Consider the following 22991-nt stretch of genomic DNA (forward strand, 5'->3'; position numbering starts at 1 on the left):
TGGAAAGCACAGAATCTCTCTCTAAAAGGGAATTTAGAAATATCTTTGAAAGAGCAAGTGTTTTGTTTGTGGGAAATCTTTCAGCTCTACAATCCTGGGGTCATCGTTTTATATGTTTATTGTGGTTTACAGTTAAAAATTGATAAAAAACGTTGGAATGAGAACCAGTCTCACTGTCCAGCATCTCAGCTAAAGTGTCAGAAAGGACACCTGCAATAAAGCGAAGCAATTCTTGAGAGTCCTGTTTGATAATACTGAGACATCAAGGAATGAGCTGCTAGTGTCTTGCAGATGAACTCCTTCACGTTGCCACAGTGCCAGATCTCTATTTCATAGGCCCAAGATGACTTTTGACAATACTTTAGCTCTGACTGAATAGTCTTTATTTAAGTCATAATTTACAGAAACTCCTCAAAGAAAGCCTTTGAAACTGAGCACTGCAAATCCTTTCTACTTTTTCATTTCTCAGCCATCTCCAACTTAAGCTAAAAAAAGATTCTCATCCATTTTTGTTGCCCATGGCATTTAATCACTATTTTTGCATCAATGAACTGTTCTGCGCATGCCAATACACTAGGGTGACCAGATGTCCCAATTTTATAGGGACAGTCCTGACATTCGGGGCTTTCTTATATAGGCATCTATTACCCTCCCACTCCCCTCCCGATTTTTCACTCTATCTGGTCACCCTACAATAAGCTAGCTAAAAGCTCAATCTGGAGATACAAAGGGCTATCATTTTTCAGATGTCAGCTCTGTAAACAGATAAATTACCATAATATACATACCAGGAAGGCAGTTTTTTGTGTGTGCACACCTTGAGCACAAGTCATAACAGGAACAAGTGGGGTTTAGGAACCAGAGTGGTGTTAATTCCCTCAGTTTCCTTCTTTTGTGAAAAGATATTTAATTCTTTCAACTATTATGATCAATGCAAAACAATTTTTACCCATTATCATTTTCTCTGGCGTGACTACAGCAGAACTGATACTTGCATTCTGGCAGCAAATTCCCAGTCAGGATGAGCATATTACCCAGACTCCTCCCAGAGCAATAACTGATAATGCTTCAATGTGCTAGGTTATACTGCCTATCCTAGGCTACACACCTAGCCAGGATACACACAACTGGTGGAGAAGTGGTGCCAGGCCACGGAAAAGCAGGTAAGAACAAATGTAGTTTTCTATGGAAGGTCTGCACTAGTACAGATTCTGCGTTTGATCAGCATTCAAGGGACTGCACAATTCCTTTCCACCCACTCCTATCCCACCATCCACACTTGCATCACATCTCATCAGATTGTACACTGTGGGGGAAGGACTGCTGTAGGCCTGGGACTTCGCTCCCCCCCATACTAAACTGGCTTTGACTAGCCTTGGGTGAAACTCCGGGATTTCACCACTAAAATTAAGAAAAACGCTCCACTGCTGCTAAGGCACCCCCACCTCAGGAACGCCCCTAACAGAAGTTATAACACCCAGGGCTGTTAAGTAGACACCTACGTGCTGGGAAGTTTAAGGATACAAAGAGACCCAACAAACAATAAAATAGATAAGATAAGCTCTGACCAGCGAATTTATGCTGACCATCTGCACAAACAAAGGCGGTCATAAATAAGTTACAATTTGGGCAGGAGAGATAACATGTAAAAAAGATTTTAGCAGGGAGGAGGAAACAGGTGCCAGTACAGGATAGGTAACAAAATTTAACCAAGGGGTATTGAATAATATGATAGCTTTAATAAATCTGGAGATGGTTTATTTTTCCATTTACATTATATAGCTAAAACAAAGTGCTTTGGGAACCATTTCCAGACTGCAGTTCATCATCAAGCTGCTGGAATTCTGTCCCTGCTGCATGTCATGGTCATGCAGAGGTACGGCTCCCCAGACGAGTGGATCCTTACTGGCCATCAGGTGAAGTTTGTATACTGGGAGTAGTAAGCATAAGACATATGTATTCTGTGCGTGTTGCTAATAAATAGATGTTTAGAGCACAGCTGTGTCAGGCTTTTTCACTGGGAAAAGATTCTGCAGACCTGTAGAGTCTTGAGCCCCATGGGAAAGGGCGGTTACTTAAACTGACCAGGTTTTTCCATGAGCCCTGGGGGTAAAGGTGCTTTACAATCCAAGCCCTTGGTAGGGAAAGGGTGGGGATACCTGATCATGATCAGAGGCTGGGGACTACGCAATTATAAATATTGCCAGTGTCTAGGCTGAAGTGAAGAAGGGATTGAGAAGGAAAAAGTGAACAGTTTACCAAGAACTGTAGATTTGCCATCACTGGCAATTTTTTAAATCACGTTGAGATTCTCCCCCCCCAAAAAAAGATATTCCAGTTCAAACAGGAATTCAGGAAGTCTTATGGCCTTTGTTATGCAGGTCAGACTAGACCACCACAGTGGTCCTTCTGGCTTTAACAACTATGAACAGAGTGACAGAGAAACTGGGGGAATGGAGGGAGAAGAAAGAAAAGTCCCTAGACAGGACTAAACAAGGAGTACGAGGATTGTGCACATACTCAAACTTCTTTGGTGGGAAAAGAGGATCTCTCAAGGAGGGTGGGGGGAAAATAGGTTATTTACTTCATTAATTCCATGGATGACTCCTGAAATAAGGTTCTCATGCAGAGAGAAGAAAGCGAACATGGGGCAACATCCTCCCCTTCAGGGTTCTCTCTGCATGTTTGTGGGAAACACTGTCCTCCACTAGGAGCCCTGAAGCATGATGAGCACATGCCTATTTTGATCCTGCTTCTGCAGTCAACTGGCTGCAGCAGCCTTGTGTGGAGGTAGTCTGGGCCTGCAATAAAAGAATGGCAAGAGGTTGGCAATCTGGTCCCCTCCTCCATTCTCTTGGCTTACACTTTCCTAAGGTTTCCCTCTTTTGTTCCGTACCATTTCTTTGGTCTAGGCCAGACCAAAGGTCACTAAACCTAGGAGACATGGCTGCTTTGTCAAGAAAAAAAAACAGGTTGGAGAAGCAGTACAACTGGGAACAATTTCTTCATTTGAATTGGTCACCAGATGCCTGAATGACAGGTGAAAGTGACAGTGGCATCCACGTGATGAAATTATATTAAAATAAATATGGAGCTAGAAGAGCCTAAGTTATGTAGACAGGATTTTCAAGAATGGATTTCTATTTTTAGGTATCTGAAAAAGTGGCCCAATTTTTAAAGGTGCTGAACACCCAGCAGCTCCTATTGAATTCCTGTGTCAATCTAGACACTGAAATGGACACGTGTTACTTAACACACACACAGAATAACCACAACTGACTAATTTTTTTAGGACACATCATACAACAGGTTGTGCACCAATATATTATGGTGGACTTTCTAAACCCTCTTAGACAAATAAGTATCAGTCAGATTTAATATGCAATTGGAATCTATGCTTGAAATAAAAAGTTTTGCACAATTTCTCCTGATTTGTCCTATTTCTGGATGAAACTTCATTCACATATGAAAAAGGTCAATTATTGTCATTGTCTGGAAACCAGGCTGAGGAGTAAGAAAATTGATTTAGTATTGGTAGACCTCTAGAAGGATCTAAAAATGCTACTTTAGAATCCCTCTTAATTGCAGAAAGATGTGCCGGGGTTTAAGTATATTTACAAATGCGAAATGCATCTAATTTACATGACCCATACCTAAAAGTTGTCCTCTAGCTCATTTTAGCCCGAGTTACAGAAAAAGTTGTACTAGATTCATATAGTCAATGTTTTGACCTTAAAGCAGATTCAAAACAATATGAACAGAGAAAACTGACAATACTGGGTATCTTGCATATGTCCGTTACTCTTTGCCACATCCTGGAGTCTGTACTACAAAAGAAGAATACTAAATGTTCTCAGTTTAGTTGTTTCCCCCTATCTAAGTTTGCAGAGAATTAGGTCAGAACCTGGGTACTAACATCAGGGTGACATTCCTGAAAGAAAGGCTTGATCAAAACAAACATTGTAAAGAATGTTTTGTTATAGAATTGCTGTTAACCATAATCTAAACATTTAAAACAATCTTGTGTTAACACATTATCACAACCAGAGCAGGTGCATATTGCAAATTTTTATAGCACATAGCGCTATAATTTTATGTATACGCCTACCTCAGTTCTACCACTAATGGATGACAAAAGTCACCATTAATGAATGTCTCCCTGGGATTATCTTCTATCCAGAAATAGAAAATTAGTGCAGAGTTAAATACTGCATAATTATTGCAGACCCCCAAAAAAGATTGAATTAAATTCTCTCTATGCATACACACTTATATACTGGGTAAATTAAAGACTACAGCCCAAGAACAAAGTTTTTTAGGACACATCATATCCTACATGTTAATATCTGAAGCTTCTATCTCAATCTAAAAAAGTTGAGTTTATTTTAGTCCCTTTGAAGTTAGGAGACTAGCCAGAAACACCAAGATAATTAATGTAAAACTGAAAAAGCTATGCCCCACATTGCGTGGGTGTTCTATATCCTACATATAAATTGTATTTCAAATCCCTTAAATTGGCTGTTTGCCATTAACAGGCCCATACTTGACACTTAAGACAGTAGCAATTTACGGAATTTTCTTACCACGCCTAGAAAAACTAGCAATGAACTTAGATCTGGAGTCAGATGCTAATCACTTAACAGTTAAAATCTGCTATTTACGTACATAGCTGAGAGATGTAAGACAAAACAATACTTCTGAAATGTCCTTTTATGTCCGAAAATTTTGTCCAGAAAGGAAAAAATACAATACACTAAACATTTGAGCACCCAGCCACAGTGATTTAGTGTAATAAAATATTACCATCATAGATGCAATCTTATATAAGCTTTCCAGGGACAAAGCACATATGTGGAGACAGTAACTCTTCAAGTAGCAAGCAAAGTGCAAACTTTTTTTTAAATGGGAAGGCTTAAACAAACATCCTCACATTTAAATATAATCACCCTTCCATCTGATTTTTTAATTTATTGTAACAAACACCTAAGATTACTGTAATCTAGAAAACACCGATGAAGTGAGCTGGAGCTCACGAAAGCTCATGCTCAAATAAATTGGTTAGTCTCTAAGGTGCCACAAGTCCTCCTTTTCTTTTTGCGAATACAGACTAACACGGCTGTTACTCTGAAACCTAAGTTTATTTAGTGCACTTCACAACACTTTGCTTAGTCTCATTTTCTTTCACTGCTTTGTGAAAGAGCCATACTTGCAAAAGGAAAAATCTAGATAAGAAAATGTGATTGTAAAGACCACAAATTATGTTAAAGGGATTCAGGGACAAACAGCACCTAAGAACTTTTAAGTCCCATTAAAAGGTTGACTGTACTTGATTATATCGTTTTGATTAGTACTTTCAAGATGGCTCAAAGTCAATAAGAAACTCAAACCTGCTGCTCTAAACATGCAGTGCTTTGGAAACGTGATCTTAACAGTCATGGACAGCACTGAACACAGACAGCATTTAAGTAACGTTTCAAAAACTTAGTAGTGAGTCTAACACCTTAACAGAAGCTTAGCTACCTTTAGCTCTCCAGTTCTAAACCTACTTCAAGCCCCACTACTTGTCATTTTCTGGATGAAGTGTTGCTTGCTATGCAATCAAAGACTGACAGAAGATGAATTCGTCAATGTATACTACAGCTGTGCTGAGGATGAACATTTTTGCCAAGAATTTGGGGATTTCAAGATTTGTTTTCATTCCAGTTTTAAATGAAACCTGAACATTTCTAAAATCACCATGAAAGAAAACGCAACAAAAAAGATAATTTCAGATTTATCAAAGTATCTCATTTCAACAAAGTCTATATTCAACATATTATATAACACACAACATTTAAAAAAAATCAAAGAAAAGTAGTTTCAAAATGAAGTCAAATTGTTTCATCCCAAAAATGCAAAAAGGACATTTCAACACTCACAACTTGTTCCCTGTTCTCCCCCCCCCCAACAAAATTTCTGTGAAAGAGATACCATTTCCCAAAGTGTTTCAATTTGGGCAAAACGGTATTTTCTGCCAAAAAAATTGACGTTTTTCTGACCATCTAAGATACATTTCAATAAACCTGCATTAAATAAAAATGACCAACTGTCCTTAAAAAGCTGGGTCACCAGTTCTGAATCACTGGGAAGCGTATGCACATTTCGTATTGATAAAAATTATTGAAATCTCTAAAAATTGTTAACATAGTTAAGTAATGCAATTGGTATAATGTATTCTCTTTCCCGCAATGTAGACACACTTTTATACTGGAAGAACTGCTTCCACACATGGGAGTTATACCACTTTAACTATAACAGTATAGTTAAGCAGTACAACTTGTGTTTAGACAAGGCCTTATGAATAAATTTAAAGATCTGATTAATGAAGTGTGGATAATATACTACGTCTGAGGAAACTTATGGTAAACTCCAAGGTAGAAAGGTTGTATTAGTGTTCCCCTAGGCTTTAAAGGTAGTATTTGTTCCAAAAAAGTGAGGAACCTGCACAGAAATTATTTCTTCAGATTGTACTGCAAAATTCCTGTGGTTTCAAAGGTTTAAGGTTAAACACTTTCTGGAAGAAAAAAATAAGTAAATATGTACATGACTGGCTGAGTGATCGTTCTTAGGCCTTGTCTACTCACAAGCTTGTACTGGTTTAGCTAAATGAATGTGTTTTTAAAAACAAGCCTTTAAAGTAGCGCAAAGCCCTGTGGTAAGATAGGTAGGATCAGAGACTAAAACGGGGAAAAAAAGTTAAATACTTAGACAAGTTGGATGTGTTCAAGTCACCAGGGCCTGATGAAATACATCCTAGAATACTCAAGGAGCTGATTGAGGAGATCTGAGCCATTAGCGATTATTTTTGAAAAGTCATGGAAGATGGGAGAGATTCCAGAAGATTGGAAAAGGGCAAATATAGTGCCAGTCTATAAAAAGGGAACTCAGGACAACCCCAGGAATTACAGAGGAGCCAGCTTAACTTGTGTACCCGGAAAGATAATGGAGAAAATAATTAAGCAATCAACTTGCAAACATCTAGACGATAAGATAAGTAACAGTCAGCATGGATTTGTCAATAACAAATTTTGTCAAACCAACCTGATAGCTTTCTTTGACAGGATAACAAGCCTTGTGGATAAGGGGGGGAAGTGGTGGATGTGGTATATCTTGTATCTTTAGTAAAGCTTTTGATACCGTCTCACGACCATCTCAAACAAATGAGGGAAATGCAACCTAGATGGAGCTACTATAAGGTGGGAGCATAACTGGAAAACTATTCCAAGAGAGTAGTTATCAGTAGTTCAGAGTCCTGCTGGAAGGGCATAATGAGTGGGGTCCTGCAAGGATCAGTTCTCAGTCCAGTTCTGTTCAATATCTTTATCAATGATTTAGATAATGGCATAGAGAGTACACACTTATAAAGTTTGCGGACGATATCAAGCTGGGAGGGGTTGCAAGTTCTTTGGAGGATAGCATTAATTCAAAATGACCTAGACAAACTGGAGAAATGGTCTGAAGGAAATAGGATGAAATTCAATAAGGACAAATGCAAAGTACACCACTTTGGAATGAACAATCAGTTGCTCACATACAAAATGGAGAATGACTGCCTAGGAAGGAGCACTGTGGAAAGATCTGAGGGTGAGAGTAGACCACAAGCTAAATATGTGTAACACTGTTGCAAAAAAAGTGATCGTTCTGGGATATATTAGCAGGAATGTTGTGAGCAGGACACAAGAAACAAAATTTTCTGCTCTACTCCGCGCTGATTAGGCCTCAACTGGAGTATTCTGTCCAGTTTTGGGTGCCACATTTCAGGAAGGATGTGGACAAATTGGAGAAAGTCCAGAGAAGAGCAACAAAAATGATTAAAGGACTAGAAAACATGACCTATGAGGGAAAATTGACAAAATTGGGTTTGTTTAGTCTGGAAAAGAGAAGACTAAACAAAAGGGGACATACCCGTTTTCAAGTACATAAAACACTGTTACAAGGAGGAGGGAGAAAAATTGTTCTTAACCGCTGAGGACAGAACAAGAAGCAATGGGCTTCAATTGCAGCAAGGGAGGTTTAGGTTGGACATCAGGAAAATCTTCCTGACAGGATGGTTAACACTAGAATAAATTGCATAGGGAGGCTGTCAAATCTCCGTCATCGGAGGTTTTTAAAAGCAGGTTAGCCAAACACCTGTCAAGGATGGTCTAGATCAGTGGTTCCCAAACTTTAACAGTCCGTGAACCCCTTTCACTAAATTGTGAAATCTCATGAACCCCCCCTAAAAATGAGTATTTCCAGGGATTTAAGTTTAAATTTCCTCCGCACTCCGCAAGGCTCCTGCTGCTGGACCCTGATGACTGCCCCAGTCAACTGAGCTCGGGCTGCAGGTCCTGCTGACCGCTGGGGCTCGGGCTGCCAGCCCCAACTGCCCGGGCCTGCTCTCCCTGGGGCCTCAAGCTGTCTGCCCTGCAACCGGGTCCCACCTGCTGCCTCCACTGCCCAGGGGCTTCTGGCTGCCATTAGAGAAATTCTTCTGGTGAACCCCCTGTAACATTCTGAGAACCCCAGTTTGGGAACCACTGGTCTAGATAATACTTTGTCTTGCCATGAGTGCAGGGGACTGGACAAGATGACCTCTCGAGGTCCCTTCCAGTCCTATGATTCTAAGGTAAAAACCAAAATTAAGCGTCTACATAGATGAGTCTCATGAAGACAATTCTGGGAGAGACAGATATAAGAAAAAGGAAGTTATATTTCTGTAATCTTAGAAATATAAAATCCTACCAAATGTGATTAAAATAATTTGGGACAGGCTATTTAATTGTAACAGCACAAAATTTAAGGTAAGCATTCAAAGCTTTATTAGAGAAAGCTTTAAGACGTACACACACGAAGGCAGTATCCAAATTAAAATAAATATATATCAAGTGCAAACTCCCAGTCATGATCCTTTTTCTACCACAAAAGCACCACATGGCAATAGATCTCTTCACCTCAGGAGTAGTAATGTTATCTTTTCACCCTCTGTAGCTGCAGGGTGCTCCATTGAGGGCCGAGATACAAAGAATACAAGGGCATCAGGTTCTATGAAAACTTCTTACAACTACCTTCAAGGTCCTAGGTATACCGTTGGTCCCTTATCACCATTTAGAGTTTTCTCCACTTCAGCAATACCAACAACCGCAATGTTTTGTTTGTCCACTGACAAGGAATGGTTGCTTACCTTACAATAAGTGTGGTTCAAGATGTGTTGTCCACATAGATTCCACTTTTGGTGCACATGCGCCTCATGCATGCAAGATCAGATCTTTTTCCATTGGGGTTGCATTTGTACTCTAGAGGTCCCCTTGCCCCACCACACACACACCCACACACCTACCTTAGGGCAGAGAGGGAGGAACAGTCCCAATCATCCCTCAGTTTCTTCACACTTACAGAATCCTAGAGGGGTAGGACTCCATAGTAGCAGAAAAGCAGGAGAGGCCACGGAATGCATATGGACAACACAGCTGAAAAAAAATCAGTTCCTGTAAAGTAAGTAGCCATTCTGTTCTTTGAGAAATTGTCCACATGGATTCCTCTTGGTGACTAACACACACTTATGTTTCTTGGGTTCTAGGAGTTATACTTAAAACAGTGACTTCAGGGTGGCGCTGCCAGAACAGGCATCTGATCTGGAAGCCTCTACCAAAGAAGAGTGCCAAATGTGTAGACCGAGCTCCATGGAACTGCCTTACAAGTTTCAGAATTAGGGATTTTAGCTCAGACAGCCTCTGCTGCCTATCTGAAAGTGGAATGACTGGCTAGATGGATCTAACTGTTAACTCATAACATGTTCCTATACATTTGGAAACACACTGATAATTATTAATATTGCTTGACCCTTTGCTGATAGTGCTAAGGCAATGAACATATTAGGCAAGTTCCTGATTTGGAACTGTTAAAAGATAGTAAGGGAACTGCCAAACAATTTAAAGTGTATGAAGTTTATATTCTCCTGGGGTTGAATGAGGCATGGGGAAGAAAACTGGGAAATAAGTTGGTTCCTACAGAACACTGAAATAAGTTTGGGAAGAAAATTTAGATGAGGCTTGAGTGTAAACCTCATCTAATAAAACTCTATATAAGGGGACCCGTCCCTGAGCACCTCACTCTCCCTTACCCTTTAAGGTAATCAAATGACTAAAAAGGTATCCTTCACTGAGAGATGGTATAAGAAACAGGTTGCTAAGGGCTCAAAGGGAAGATCTATTGAAGTCCCAAGAGCGAAGGGGGCTCCTAAACTAGGGGAAAACCGATAAGGCACTTAAGGAATCTAGCTAGTAGGGGGGGAAAAAATAGTGTGGCCCTGATAGGAAAGTAACGTGCAGATATTGATGCTAGATGGACCCCTATGAATAGAAAGTGCAAATTGTTTTAAGTCTAGTAAATAGCCAGTTTTGCTGAATTGAATGCTGTAAAGGGAGAAAACAGATGCTGAGATGCCAAGCTGTAAAGGTATGTCTCAACTAGACTTTTTGCTTTGGAGAAAAATATTCTGAACTTCAGCTGAACTGCTTCTCTCTATGGCTATCAGCAAACCAGCATCCAAATGTAACAAAGCTGCATGTGTAGGATATGGCTATCATTCTCAGACTGTCAGGCAAAGTAATCAGAACTGTGTTGAGCCACCAGATTCAAACACCTAAACTGCCTGGCCCAAGCCAGGACTACTGTTATCATTGATCCAGCATCTTGCCTCAGTTTCCTCAGGACTCTTAGAGTCATGAGGACTGGGGGGGGTCGGGGGGTGGGTCGGGTCGGGAAGGCATACATAAGTCCCAGTGTCCAGGGATGAGAAAAGCATGAGGGACAGCCTGGAGTGGAACCCACTTTGCAGTAGAACATGACATTTCTTGTTCTGGTCTGTGGCAATCTCCACTTGCAAATGATGCTCTACAACACTGGGTTCTCAGTCAGCACCTGGGGGTTGCCCGAGAACTGTAGTGTGAAGTGATCCGCTAATATGTTCTGAACACCTGTAAAATGTGGGGCCAACAGTGTAATCCAGTGACAGATACAGCTAGTCCAGAGCCAAATGGCCTCCTGACAGAGTAGAGATGACCTAGCTCCTCCTTGTCTATAGACATAATGCATAGCTGTGGTGTTTGTCAGCACCTGACATAAGGGCACCTCTTTAAATGCTCCAAGATGCAGAGAGTTAGCTTCTTGCTTCAACAGTATCTCATACGGGGTCCCTGAAGAGAAACAGGAACTGTATGCAATACACCTGTTGCTGACAATCTCTTGGTCCCACTTGTCCACAGCGATTCTAGCCCATGTTCCCCCCAAAAAGGCCATTGCTAAATATGATAAATAGGATAGAGATACTCCAAATGTTATACCAGGCTCTGAACTCTGGCAAGAAGCCTGCTATCAAGTGAGTCATAGCAAAGAAAGAGGTCATGGGTTATCTGTACTGGACCTTTGCTTCTCCTTCAGTGGCTCCAATTCCCTCTGAGTTGTAAAAGTATAAAGGAGAGGGATGCTGACTGAAAGAGGTTTGTAGTCTGATGTGCTGTCTCCTTTGGTCTGGTGCATATAAGATCAGAGAAGTGGCTCTTAAATCCTCATGAATTGAGGGCCTCACCTGTATTTGAATTGATCACAAGTCCTCAAATGGAAGGTCCGTCTCATGGTTTGCATTCCCCTTAGTATTCCCCATGACTGGAGCCAGGAGGATCTTCACATCTCCATTGATGTGGCCATGGTGCAGGTGATTGTATGAAATGTATCCAAAGCAGCCAGCAAGGAATCCCCAGCTATCAGATGCCCTTCCAGCATGATGGATTTTAATTCTTCCATGCTCCTGCATGAGTCGTTCCATAAATAAACATGTCCCAGAGGAGAGTCATTTTGCCAGAAGCACCTGAAAGCTGGCAATGTTCCTCCTGAGACTGGCAGAGTAGACCTTTCTGCCAAACATTTAAAGTAGTTTTATTTAACAAAATTCAAATGTTGTTCTTGTACTCTAATCCCAGTTTCCACCCAAATGCACTACAACACAAATCCTGACCTGGAGAAAAAAAAAAAAGTACACCTCTATCCCGATATAACACAACCCAATATAACATGAATTCGGATATAATGCAGTAAAGCAGCGCTCCGGGGGGGCAGGACTGCAGGCTCTGGTGGATCAAAGCAAGTTCAATGTAACGCAGTTTCACATATAACGTGGTAATATTTTTTGGCTCCCGAGGACAGCGTTATATCGGGATAGAGGTGTATTCACTACTTTCAAAATAAAGATTAAAATTAAGAATCTCAAGAAGTGTAAGCTATATAATTAAATGTATATCAATACTTCACACTAAATTTAGCATAATCCTTCTGGTTCACAGAAAGACAATGAATGGTGGCAAAACACCATGTTTTAATGGTTATATCAGCCAGTGAGAATGAACCTCTTTAGGAAAAAGTACAAAATGACTAAAACCAACTAAAACTAAAAATGGCTAAAAAGACTAAAACCAGTTCTTTATATTCAGGTTTCCTGCTAGCTGATTTAAATCTGTTTTAATCATGATCTAAACCAATTTAAAAATCAATCCACCTTGCTGCAAAGCCACTATTCTCATTTAAATCCTATATGAAACCCAGTTTCCCGTTCACAACATCCATAACTACAGAGATGTCCACTCTTAAAAAGCTGCAGTGATGCAGCTACTGCACTTCAGGCCTGGTCTACACTGCATGGTTAGGGCAATGCAAGGCAGCTCACATCGCCCTAGCTCCGGATGTGTGACCACTTAGGCCTGGTCTACACTAAGTCTATCTAAGTTACGCTAGTTAAGTTACAGAACTTAAGTTGACCGTTTAGATAGACTTCCAGCAGTGTCTACACCACACTGTTGGTGGGAGACACTCCCTTTGACTTATCACATCTTCACCAGACCCACTAAAAAAAAAAAAATTATGCTTGCTGCATCCATCGCAGCAGTGCCGATTTAGCCCGTAGTGAAGACAAGCCCTCAAATTTGACTCCCGCCAACAAGTGTCCCGCTACACCGACTTAATAACACAACCTTCCTGACTGGCAGAGAGTCAAAGCTGATGCAGTGAGGTCAGCACAGTGAGTTTAGACACCACATTACTGACATCGACTGTCACTGGCCTCCATGCGCTGTCCCACAATGTCCCACACTGACTGCTCTGGTCACTGTTGTGTACACTGCTGCCCAGGGGTCAGGTAGACAGGAAGCTGCCCTTCCTCTTTAAAAGATCCACGAAATTTCTTTTCCAGGTTGGCGAGCAAACATAGCAGTTCTCCCGTTGAGTGTAGCTGCCCAGCTGACCAGGCTGGCTACACGCTGCAGACGTGCTCCTGCCTGGAGAACACAGGAGATATTGGATCTCCTGGGCCTGAGGGGAGAAGAGGCTGTACAGGCACAGTGCCAATCCAGCCATAGAAATGTGGACATCTGAGCAGATTGCATGGGGTATGCAGAAGGGCTACAAGAGGGATCAGCAGTAGTGTTGCATGAAAGCCATGGAGCTACAGCAGGCGTACCAGAAAGCCAGCAAGGCCAACAATTGATCTGGTGGAGAGCTGCTAGGGGGATCCAGCTATGCAGTGAGGCAGGATGTGTTTTTGTTTCCACTGCCGTCCCGCCAGCAGAGCACGACTGAGTCTGACATAGGACAAGGAGCCTCTGGTAAGTATGTAGTTTGCTTTGAAATTATACGGCTGGAACTCCCAAAGTAGCAGCTCATCTGTTGATTTGCTCCTTTTCACTTGTGCTAGAAGCAGCAGTGGAACTGCTAAGAGAGACAGCGTTCCTATCTACTTTTCATTCCCCTCTAGAATTAGGCAGAGCAGTTTATGTCCACCAGGATGTTCTATGAATCCTCCACAGAGATCTCAAATGAAACTTTCGTGGAGGTACTCTGCAATCCTCTGCCGAAGGTTTCTGAGGAGGGTTGCTTCTTTCTTCTGCCACAGCAGGACACTTTCCTACACCACTCACTAACTACTTCAGCAGGCACTATTGCAGTACACAGGCCAGCAGCATACAGTCACAGGTGTCACTGGGATGCCAACAGCAGCCTGTGTTACCCTCAGGAGTGAGATCAGCTAAAATCATCACTGCCTGTGAAAAACTGTGCCAGTATTCAGTTTCCACAGGGAAACTGCCACTCGCTTCTCAACTGTCAGCATAGCTGATTTTGTTGTCCTTGAGCTGGAGCGAGTTCAGCACACAGATCCAGAAATGTGGCCTTGTCCATTCGAAAGTTCTGCAGCCACTGCTTGTCATCCCAAACCTGCATGACAACGTGCTCCCACCAGTCTGTGCTTCTTTCTTGGGCACAGAAGCAGTGCTCTACCATCTCTAGCTGCTCCATGAATGCCACCAACAAACCTTGAATTGTTTCTTTCTACATACCGTAGTAATCTAATCTCCAGTGAATCATCATGTTCCCCACGGCTCCTCAAATACTGCAAGACTGCATGCCCTGCGCTTGCAATGCTCATGACAATAGTGCAGAGCTGTGCAGGCTCCAAGCTTCTGTCAGATATAGCAGACAGCAAGGTTTGTGCAGATTTTGAAAAGGTGCAAAAATACTGTGGTATACAGATAGAATTACAGGATGGAGAACACTGTGGACCCCATGCTCCCAGTCATCCCTATGTGACTCATTTTGGCCCCGTCAGGCATTGCAAAAACTTCCCAAAACACCCTGCACTGGACAGTAGTGATTTACAGTCGGATACCTACCCACAGGTGTACTGCACATCAATACAAGCACTCCTGGTGAGGACGCGTACCACCACCAAAGAGCAAAGTGTGCACATGCACAAGCAATGTACTAACTACAATGGCTGTATGCTGACATAAAACTTAGGCAGACAATTTTGTAGTTGAGACATTGCCACAGTGAAGACACTAGCTTTGCTGACAGGAAAGCTTCTCACATTGCCACAGGTAATCCACCTTCCCGAGAGGTGGTAGCTAGGGCAAAAGGAAGAAGCCCTCTATCACAGTGCTGTCTACGCTGGCAGTTCGATGCAGTTATATTGACCTCTCAATGGACTTTCCCCATCCCTAAGCGACGTAGTTATACTGATATAAGTTGCTGGTGTAGACTAATCCTAAATCTTCTATTTATCTTTGTCCATTTTGTCCATCCTTTGGATGAGCTGTCTCTCTGCACTCCCACCCACCAGCCCTTGCCTTTTTAGACTGGTACTGCCTCAGGAATGGGACAGAGTCTTCCTCTATGTGAGGAAACCAGAAGCACATTTTGAGCACTACCGCATTCTAAGGGCTGGTCTACACTGGGGAGGGGGGTGGTGGGAAGAGGGATCAATATAAGTTATGCGACTTCAGCTACGTGAAAACATCACTGAAGTTGACGTAATTAAATCTACTTACCACAGTGTCTCGACGGGAGAGCGTCTCCCGTCGATTCCCCTTGCACTCCTCTTTGAGGTGGAGTACCAGAGTCAACACTAGAACGACTGATTTATTGCATCTACACTAGACATGATAATCGACCCCCGCTGGATCAATCGCTGCCTATCGATCCAGCCAGTAGTGTAGACAAGCCCTAAATATAATAAAAATAGCACAGCAGAGAAGGCAGGAATATTCCCTTTGTATAGGGAAGGCAGATAACAGCAAAGCATCACTGTAAAAAGGTACCAAACTCAAAAGAAGTGCATTGAGGCAATTTGATCTGTCATTCCCTTTTATTACAAATGGGAGAGTTTTACTAAATCCAAGTTCAGAACAAACAATAAATCCCACTGTAATTAGAAGCCTGAAGATATAATTTATCTTATGTAGACAACCTCACATAATGCATGTGCACTGTACAGGCCTTAACAGTCCAAAGTCTAAGATCTTTCTGGGTCTTAGCAATAAAGCAATACAAGTCCCTATTTGCAAGTAATCTTTAAGAGAAACCCATTTTCTCAAGTTGCTTAATATTATTTGAAGGATTTGGGTGAGCCAAGAGAACTGAATGAGGGGGTGAAAACCTTTTACTTGTAGTCACTTCAAACCCAGGGATAAGAAGGAAGCTATATGGTTGGTAGTCTAGGAAGTGAATTTTTGTCACAATTCAGTTCCGAAGTAAACAAGTCTTGGACAGAATGGGTAGAACTGAACTGACAGAACTGTTTTTCCCTTAAAGTCAGGGTTGCAGCTTGCTGGCAGGATAACTAATACCTATAGTGCATCCATATTGTGGAATTTTTTTATTATTTTTTATTATTATTATTATTATTAAAGCAGCAGTGCTAAGCATTGATGCAAGAGGTGTGTCTTCCCAATACTCAATCTGGATAAAAAGAAAAGGAGTACTTGTGGCACCTTAGAGACTAACCAATTTATTTGAGCAATCTGGGTAATTATTCTTCCATTTTAGTGGAAGTTTTACCACCGTCAATGGAAGCATAGCTAGGCCAGTGCCGAGTGCTTTTGAAAATGCCATCCTATATTTTAAAATAAACCTTAACTACAAGCGTAATACAACCCTGGTATAACCATTTTACTTGGATTAGTCTTGAAAGTGGGTATTATGCCTACGTTGATGAAAAAACTGAAGCAGAGACGTGAATCCACTCACTATGACAACAGGACACAGGCAGACTTAGAGACTCAAGTCTCCAAACCTCCTTGACCAACGCTGCTTCCCACAGACAATACCACACACAGAAGCACAACTATACACAAACACTAAGAAGCATCACTTTTACATAAAACCCACTGTGCTTAGCCAGGCAGACACAAATAGGAAAGTCGAATAGGAGCATGAACACAGACAGGAAGGTGTCAAGCTATTACTGACTTTACTTTTGATTGAATTTTATGAAGTTAAAGTTTCATATCAGTAGCTTTGCAAACAGTGACAATTTATTGTTACTGTAGGACACGACAAACTGCAGCAGGGACAAGTTTTTCTGAAACATGCTAGACATCAATCCCATGGTAAAATGACATTTCATCTATTGACTAGACAAAACAATTCAATTCAGAGTTATAACTGCAGCCCACACACTATGTTATACAACATATGTGCAGAGCTGTGTCATTTACACCATATAGCTCAGTGTGTTTTAGATTCCTTATGGATTACAAATTAAGACTGACTACCTCAGTAAAGTTTCAGAGGAACAGCCGTGTTAGTCTGTATTCGCAAAAAGAAAAGGAGTACTTGTGGCACCTTAGAGACTAACCAATTTATTTGAGCATGAGCTTTCGTGAGCTACAGCTCACTTCATCAGATGTATACCGTGGAAACTGCAGCAGACTTTATATACACACAGAGAATATGAAACAATACCTCCTCCCACCCCACTGTCCTGCTGGTAATAGCTTATCTAAAGTGATCAACAGGTGGGCCATTTCCAGCACAAATCCAGGTTTTCTCACCCTCCACCCCCCCACACAAATTCACTCTCCTGCTGGTGCTAGCCCATCCAACACATTTCAAAGATTAAACAAAATAGTATGTTGCCACCTAAATACATTCAGACAAAACCAAAACCATTAGTTTATGAAGCAGTTTGTGACTGTGTCCTACTGAAAGCTGGATAATCCAACCCCCCACATATTATATAGTATAACATGCAGTACTTAAATTACTGCCCTGTAAAGAAGAATTATCTAGGTTTTGCCCAGAAGGGGCTGAGATGTTTCACCAAATAAAAGCATTAGTAGAATACTATATGCTACCGATAGACTGAAAAGTATGAAAGTCCAGATCACAGAAAGGATAGTAGTCCTAGAAACCACCTCTAATTTTTCTAAATCTGAAGGAAGCTTTTTTTTTTTTAATCTTAGCATATGTCCTGCCCTGCTTTTTCAGATGTCCAATATTTAGCATTTTATTCTCCATCTGCACGAAATTTCTTACTTTTAGGCAAAAAGCTTTAAGAGGACAAGTTTCCATTTAGTCCCATTTTACTCTACATATTTGATAAAGCATTGTGCAGATATTTGCTGGAACTGAAAAAGTTTACCAGTTACTAGAAATTTTTCTATTGGCCATGCAGAAGGGAAAGCTAATGAGGCTTTAAATTTGCCCGAAGTAACCCTTCACTCCTAAGGAGCAGGTCTTGCATGAAAAGAATGTATTAGTAAGAAAAGTGATGCAAAGTTCTTAAATGCATTCTAATAAAAGTGGGTTTTCAACAGAGCACAAAATAGTCATGTATTTCTGTATTACAGTAGCGAGACAATTCTAACACAGTAAGGCTACCAGAGACATGCAGTCATAGGGTCTCAGGCACAGAAGCCTAACTTATACCCTTGTGTTGCAGGTGCACAATGGATCTATATGGGGGAGGAAGGGGTGGAGGTCAGGATTTGATTTTTATATCCAGAATGAACAGCAAGTGACAATTAAAGAGTGAGAAGTATGACTTTATTCTGAAACAGCACTCTGCATGTTGAAACAATGTGGAGCCTTAAAGTCTTTACACCACTATACATGGAAGTGGGATTGCCAGTCAAGTAATAGAGCCGGGACCAAATCAAAAACAGTTATTTGGTTCAAGGGTCAACTCCCTCAGATGACTGTGTGTAGGTTTTTATTTTTTAAATACTGTGCAGGTCTTTTACTGATTGACTAATTAGAGTGATTGGACCAACTGGCCAGCTTTTTTTTTTGGGGGGGGGGGGGGGGGGGAGTATTCTCTTTTTACTTGAGGAGTGCAATGTTGCCATGTTTCATAGCCGCACGGAGCCTACCACTGAAAACATCAACTATGGAAATCTGAAGGCAGAGAAAGCACCATCCAGACTGGGTCGTAAGTGAAGTCACCATGTTAAGCTCTCACTATGCAATTTACAACTCAGCTTATGCCAAACAGCTAAATGAAGAGCCACATGTATTTCATAGGTAGGAGTTGTAACACACTGAAGTCATGCCAGTAGAAGGGGGGGTGTGTGTTGTGGCTAACATTTTCAGACCTAATTACAAATGTATTTCAAACCATTAAGTAACTTCTTGTTTTTCTGTTTAGTCATCTTTTCGGCAACAAGTGCAAGAGAGGAAAACTGACAAGGAAACAATGTAGAGTTGCTAGATTACATTTTTAAAGTATATGCCAAGACCTTGTCATAGAATCTCAAAACTTACATACCTTTTGATCTCCCAACCTTAAAGTATAACTTTTATATTTCATTCCTTCTCCTACCCTCTTTAATTGTTTGACTATAAATTGAGGGGGAGAAAATATTAAAATTTTGTAACCTCAGTGTTTAACTTCACTGCAGTCACCAACAATTAATACAATTTGTTAGGTTATGTTCTTGGTTTAAGTTGAATCAGTTATCCTGAAGAATAGTTTGCCAATTTTTTCCATCTACCTCCTGAACTTTAATTCTCAGACATTCATTAGTGTAACATCACAGACCGTATTCTCTGGAAAGGATTAACTGATCACTTCAAAACCATACACTCTGAGGTCTTACATAAGGTTATATAACATATCTGGAAGTTAAACTAGGCTAAATAATTCACAGTAGGCCAGATGTTCAGTGCTAGCTGCATGCATAAAACTGCACATGCATCACTTCTACATAAATACCCAGTGCACAAAATACCTGATGAAAGAGCATAAATATCTACTGTGTAAAGCAGGCATAGAGGACCCTTGCAAACCATTGCTTTTGCCTAGCTTTGAAAAATCTACAAATTTTCTACAAATCTACAAATTAGTACTTTGCCTCACTCCCCATTCCATTAATGTAAGAAGGCACTTTTCTGCATTTTTAATGTTGGTTAGTAAGTGTGTAAACCAATGGTACTCAAGTCTATGCAGCTGAAGACACCGCATTAATAGCGGGTTTATATAGTTACTCACTTCCTTGACAACTTAGTTTTGAAGATGCTGACATTTATGAATCACAGTTACTCTTCCTTTTACATCAATGCCAGAACATTAGAAAACACCGCTAATATAGATATTTTGGGTTTGCTTTTCATTTACTGACAGATATAGATAATTTTGTGGAAGTCTATCTACAGATGGGCATGTTGCCCCATATAGGAAGAAAAGGGCTTTTAATGCAGTGTTTTCAGAGATATTGTATACTTGTGTTCAACATCTTAGTTACAAGACAATGCAGAATATTACTTTCGGACAAGTTGAAATGTATACATTGGGGGGAAAGTGACAGTTATCCAGCCAGTTCTGGGGAAAACACCCTATAGATAGATACTTCACATATAGGTTTGGAAAGGAAACTATAAGCCATGTTTTCAGTCATATTGAAGAAAACATTTGCAAAGAAAAGCCCCTTGGCCTGAAGCTTGAAGGAAGCAGGTGTTGAAAAGCAAAATATGGTTCCCCACTTGCCCAAATCACACAGACACAAGAAGGCTACAAATGCCATCCATGAAAGAATGCACCACAAACATCAGCATTTATTCATTTTGAATTTAGCAATTGACAAAAGACCCAGCTCACCAGCTTTACTTTTTCTTGTTTTCCTAGGCTTAAACATTACATATTTAAACATTGTCAGAACTTACTAAGTTGTTGGCATTCATGCACAACTAGAAAACATCCTTAATTTATTTAAACCAGAAATGCATTACTAGGAACGTATTAACATCTTTCACTACTAAATATTAAAAAAAAGTTGAAATTATTGAAAAGTTCATCCTTGAAATGTTAATTTCACAGCAGACAAACTACTAGTTGGCTCACATTTCAAACAAAATGGGAAAAGCAAGATTCATGCTAGTGGTTAGTGTACATTTTGCCTAGCACTACTGAAGGATCACAGCTAACCTTGGATCATGTTTAATAAAAAGCAAAGTGCATACAGAAATTTACAACAATTTAAGGACAAAAAATGGTCCTACTGATGTGGTCCCAACAATTAACTCAAAAGTCTATGACAAATACCATGAGCTCCGATGAGCTGTTTATAAATACTTTAGATTAAGTACAGATACTGAAAGAGTTCGTTTGAAATCTTCAAAAAAAATGTTCCCGTTACTCCTCAAATGGTGCTTGTTATAGCTTAAAATTTCTGTTAACACGTGCGTTGAATTACTTGTTATCCAAGCGTAGCAGCTGCTCCTTACCATTTACTGTTAATGACTTTAACTGGCCATCTTCTTCAACTTCCACTCTCTCTTGTCCATTCTCAACAATTCTGTAAGACAAAAATTCATTTAATCATAGTTTTAAAGCATTTTCAATATGATCAAAGTACACCACACATGTAGATATTTAGGAAATGAAATACATTGCCAAGTCTAGGGCCAAAGCTTGGCTGATGCAACTGCAGTAAGTGAGTGAACACATTCAACAGTGGAGAAGCCACAACAATTAGCGTCTTCTTTCCCACCCCACTGAAAAGCCTTTCTGGAAGTGACTCCTAGTCACTGCAGCTGAAGTGGCACTCTATTCTCCATAATCACAGTTCTCCTCTTAGGCTGAAGTTCTCATCTCTTTCCTTTTCTCCCCACCCTCCCATTCAAAAAGCATCATATGCAATTTTAGTTTTGAGTTTCAGTTAAAAGTAGTAGTTAGGAACTGTGGCAGTTCAGGCTGACAGATGTGTTCAGCATAGCGTGTTTTATGGTGTATATTTTCCCCACAATATTACACTGATATGTTTTAGTTAAGCAGGATGAACCACCACAGAGAACATGTGCAACAGCACCAAAATAGTGCTACACAGCATGTGCTTAACAGGGCCAAGTTAAGGTTCACAAGCAGGATTAACTTTTGCATCTCTTAAATGGTTTTCACCAGGCAATCTTGACAATGCATGTAGGGTTTACCTCCCCTTGTTAAAATGTTTAATGTGCAATTCTCGGTGTGCAAAGCAGTCCATTTTATTCCCTTGTCACTGAATTATAATTGCTTGTTCAAAGCACAAACGTAAGCCATATTTAGGGCTGGTCTGTATTACATACTGTCCATAAGTAACCTGTGTTTAGAGTACAGAAATATGTAGAAGCTTTTCACTTCATAAATCAATTGATAGAATTCTGTTTTGATGATCAGACAGAGGAAGGATCTACCCAGTGAAGAATCAGAGACAATAGTTGCTGTGGTCTGTAGGAAGTTTGATGAACAGGCAGATGCACTCTGATCAGTCAACATTGAGAAAGAGCAGGTAGTTGTCTTTGAAGAGAACAATGTTTGCTTGGGTTTTTTTCTTTAAATTATATAACTATACCCAAATTTCAGAGACAAAGTAAGTAGTAGTAGTGGCCAGGAACTCTTCCTCGCTTGGTCACAAGATGGTAGTCTTCTTTCAAAAGTATACTATTATTGTCATCATTCAAACATCACCCCTTTTCTCAGAGTGCTAGTTATGTTGAGCACAGTACATCTGTGTTCTGTATGTTGCACTGGCTTCTTATCGGCTTTGGGGAGCAATTCAGTCTTATTTCTACTAAACTTAAAGATAGAGATCCTGTCCATCCTGCACCTTAACATTTGTAACAAGTTTGCGGCCTGGGTTGTTCTAAGCATCGTTTGTTACATGTAGAGAGTTACCACTTTGTTAACCACCACCCCAGCTAACAGCATTTTGCTCCTAGACTGAAACAATTGTCTTCCTATAAGCAGTTAGCCACACTTGTTTGCTCTGTGGACAGAATCTTCTAATCATGTCTGCATAAAGTAATTAATTTGGCCTGTTCTTCACAAGTCTATGCAACAGGACACAATGTGAGGTACTGCCCTGCTTTCTGTTTGAATGTCTGAGCTATTGATTCCTTCATGATGCACTATGAAACAGCTGTCCAGATTTTCCCAGAACCCACTATACAATGGTTTGACCATATGAAGTAGTTGTGAGGACTAAAAAGCTGCTGTGTGGACACAAACTGTACCATGTTACTTTTAAGTGGTTGAGATGACTCTGCCTCTTAACTGGTTACAAAAGCCATGGGTAAAGTTATGTAATGGATTACATTCACAGAGACAGCCTCCCAGCCAACAGCAGAGGCTTTCTACTTCATAGTCCAGATAGGTCAGTTCCTCCAGGCTG

The 22991-nt window shown here is 40.6% G+C and overlaps 1 protein-coding gene across 3 annotated transcripts in view; it reads right to left on the reverse strand.

Annotated features, from left to right (window-relative positions):
- DNAJB6 (DnaJ heat shock protein family (Hsp40) member B6) overlaps window positions 1-22991 on the reverse strand; it is a 101848-nt gene that overhangs the window by 33541 nt on the left and 45316 nt on the right. For all 3 annotated transcript variants that reach the window (XM_048837625.2, XM_048837628.2, XM_048837627.2), the window contains exon 8: window positions 21067-21137. In XM_048837625.2, the coding sequence (XP_048693582.1) occupies window positions 21067-21137 (71 nt within the window). The remainder of the gene's footprint in view (window positions 1-21066; window positions 21138-22991) is intronic.

This window comes from Caretta caretta, chromosome 2 (genome assembly GCF_965140235.1).
Source record: "Caretta caretta isolate rCarCar2 chromosome 2, rCarCar1.hap1, whole genome shotgun sequence".
In the NCBI taxonomy this organism is placed as follows: domain Eukaryota; kingdom Metazoa; phylum Chordata; order Testudines; family Cheloniidae; genus Caretta; species Caretta caretta.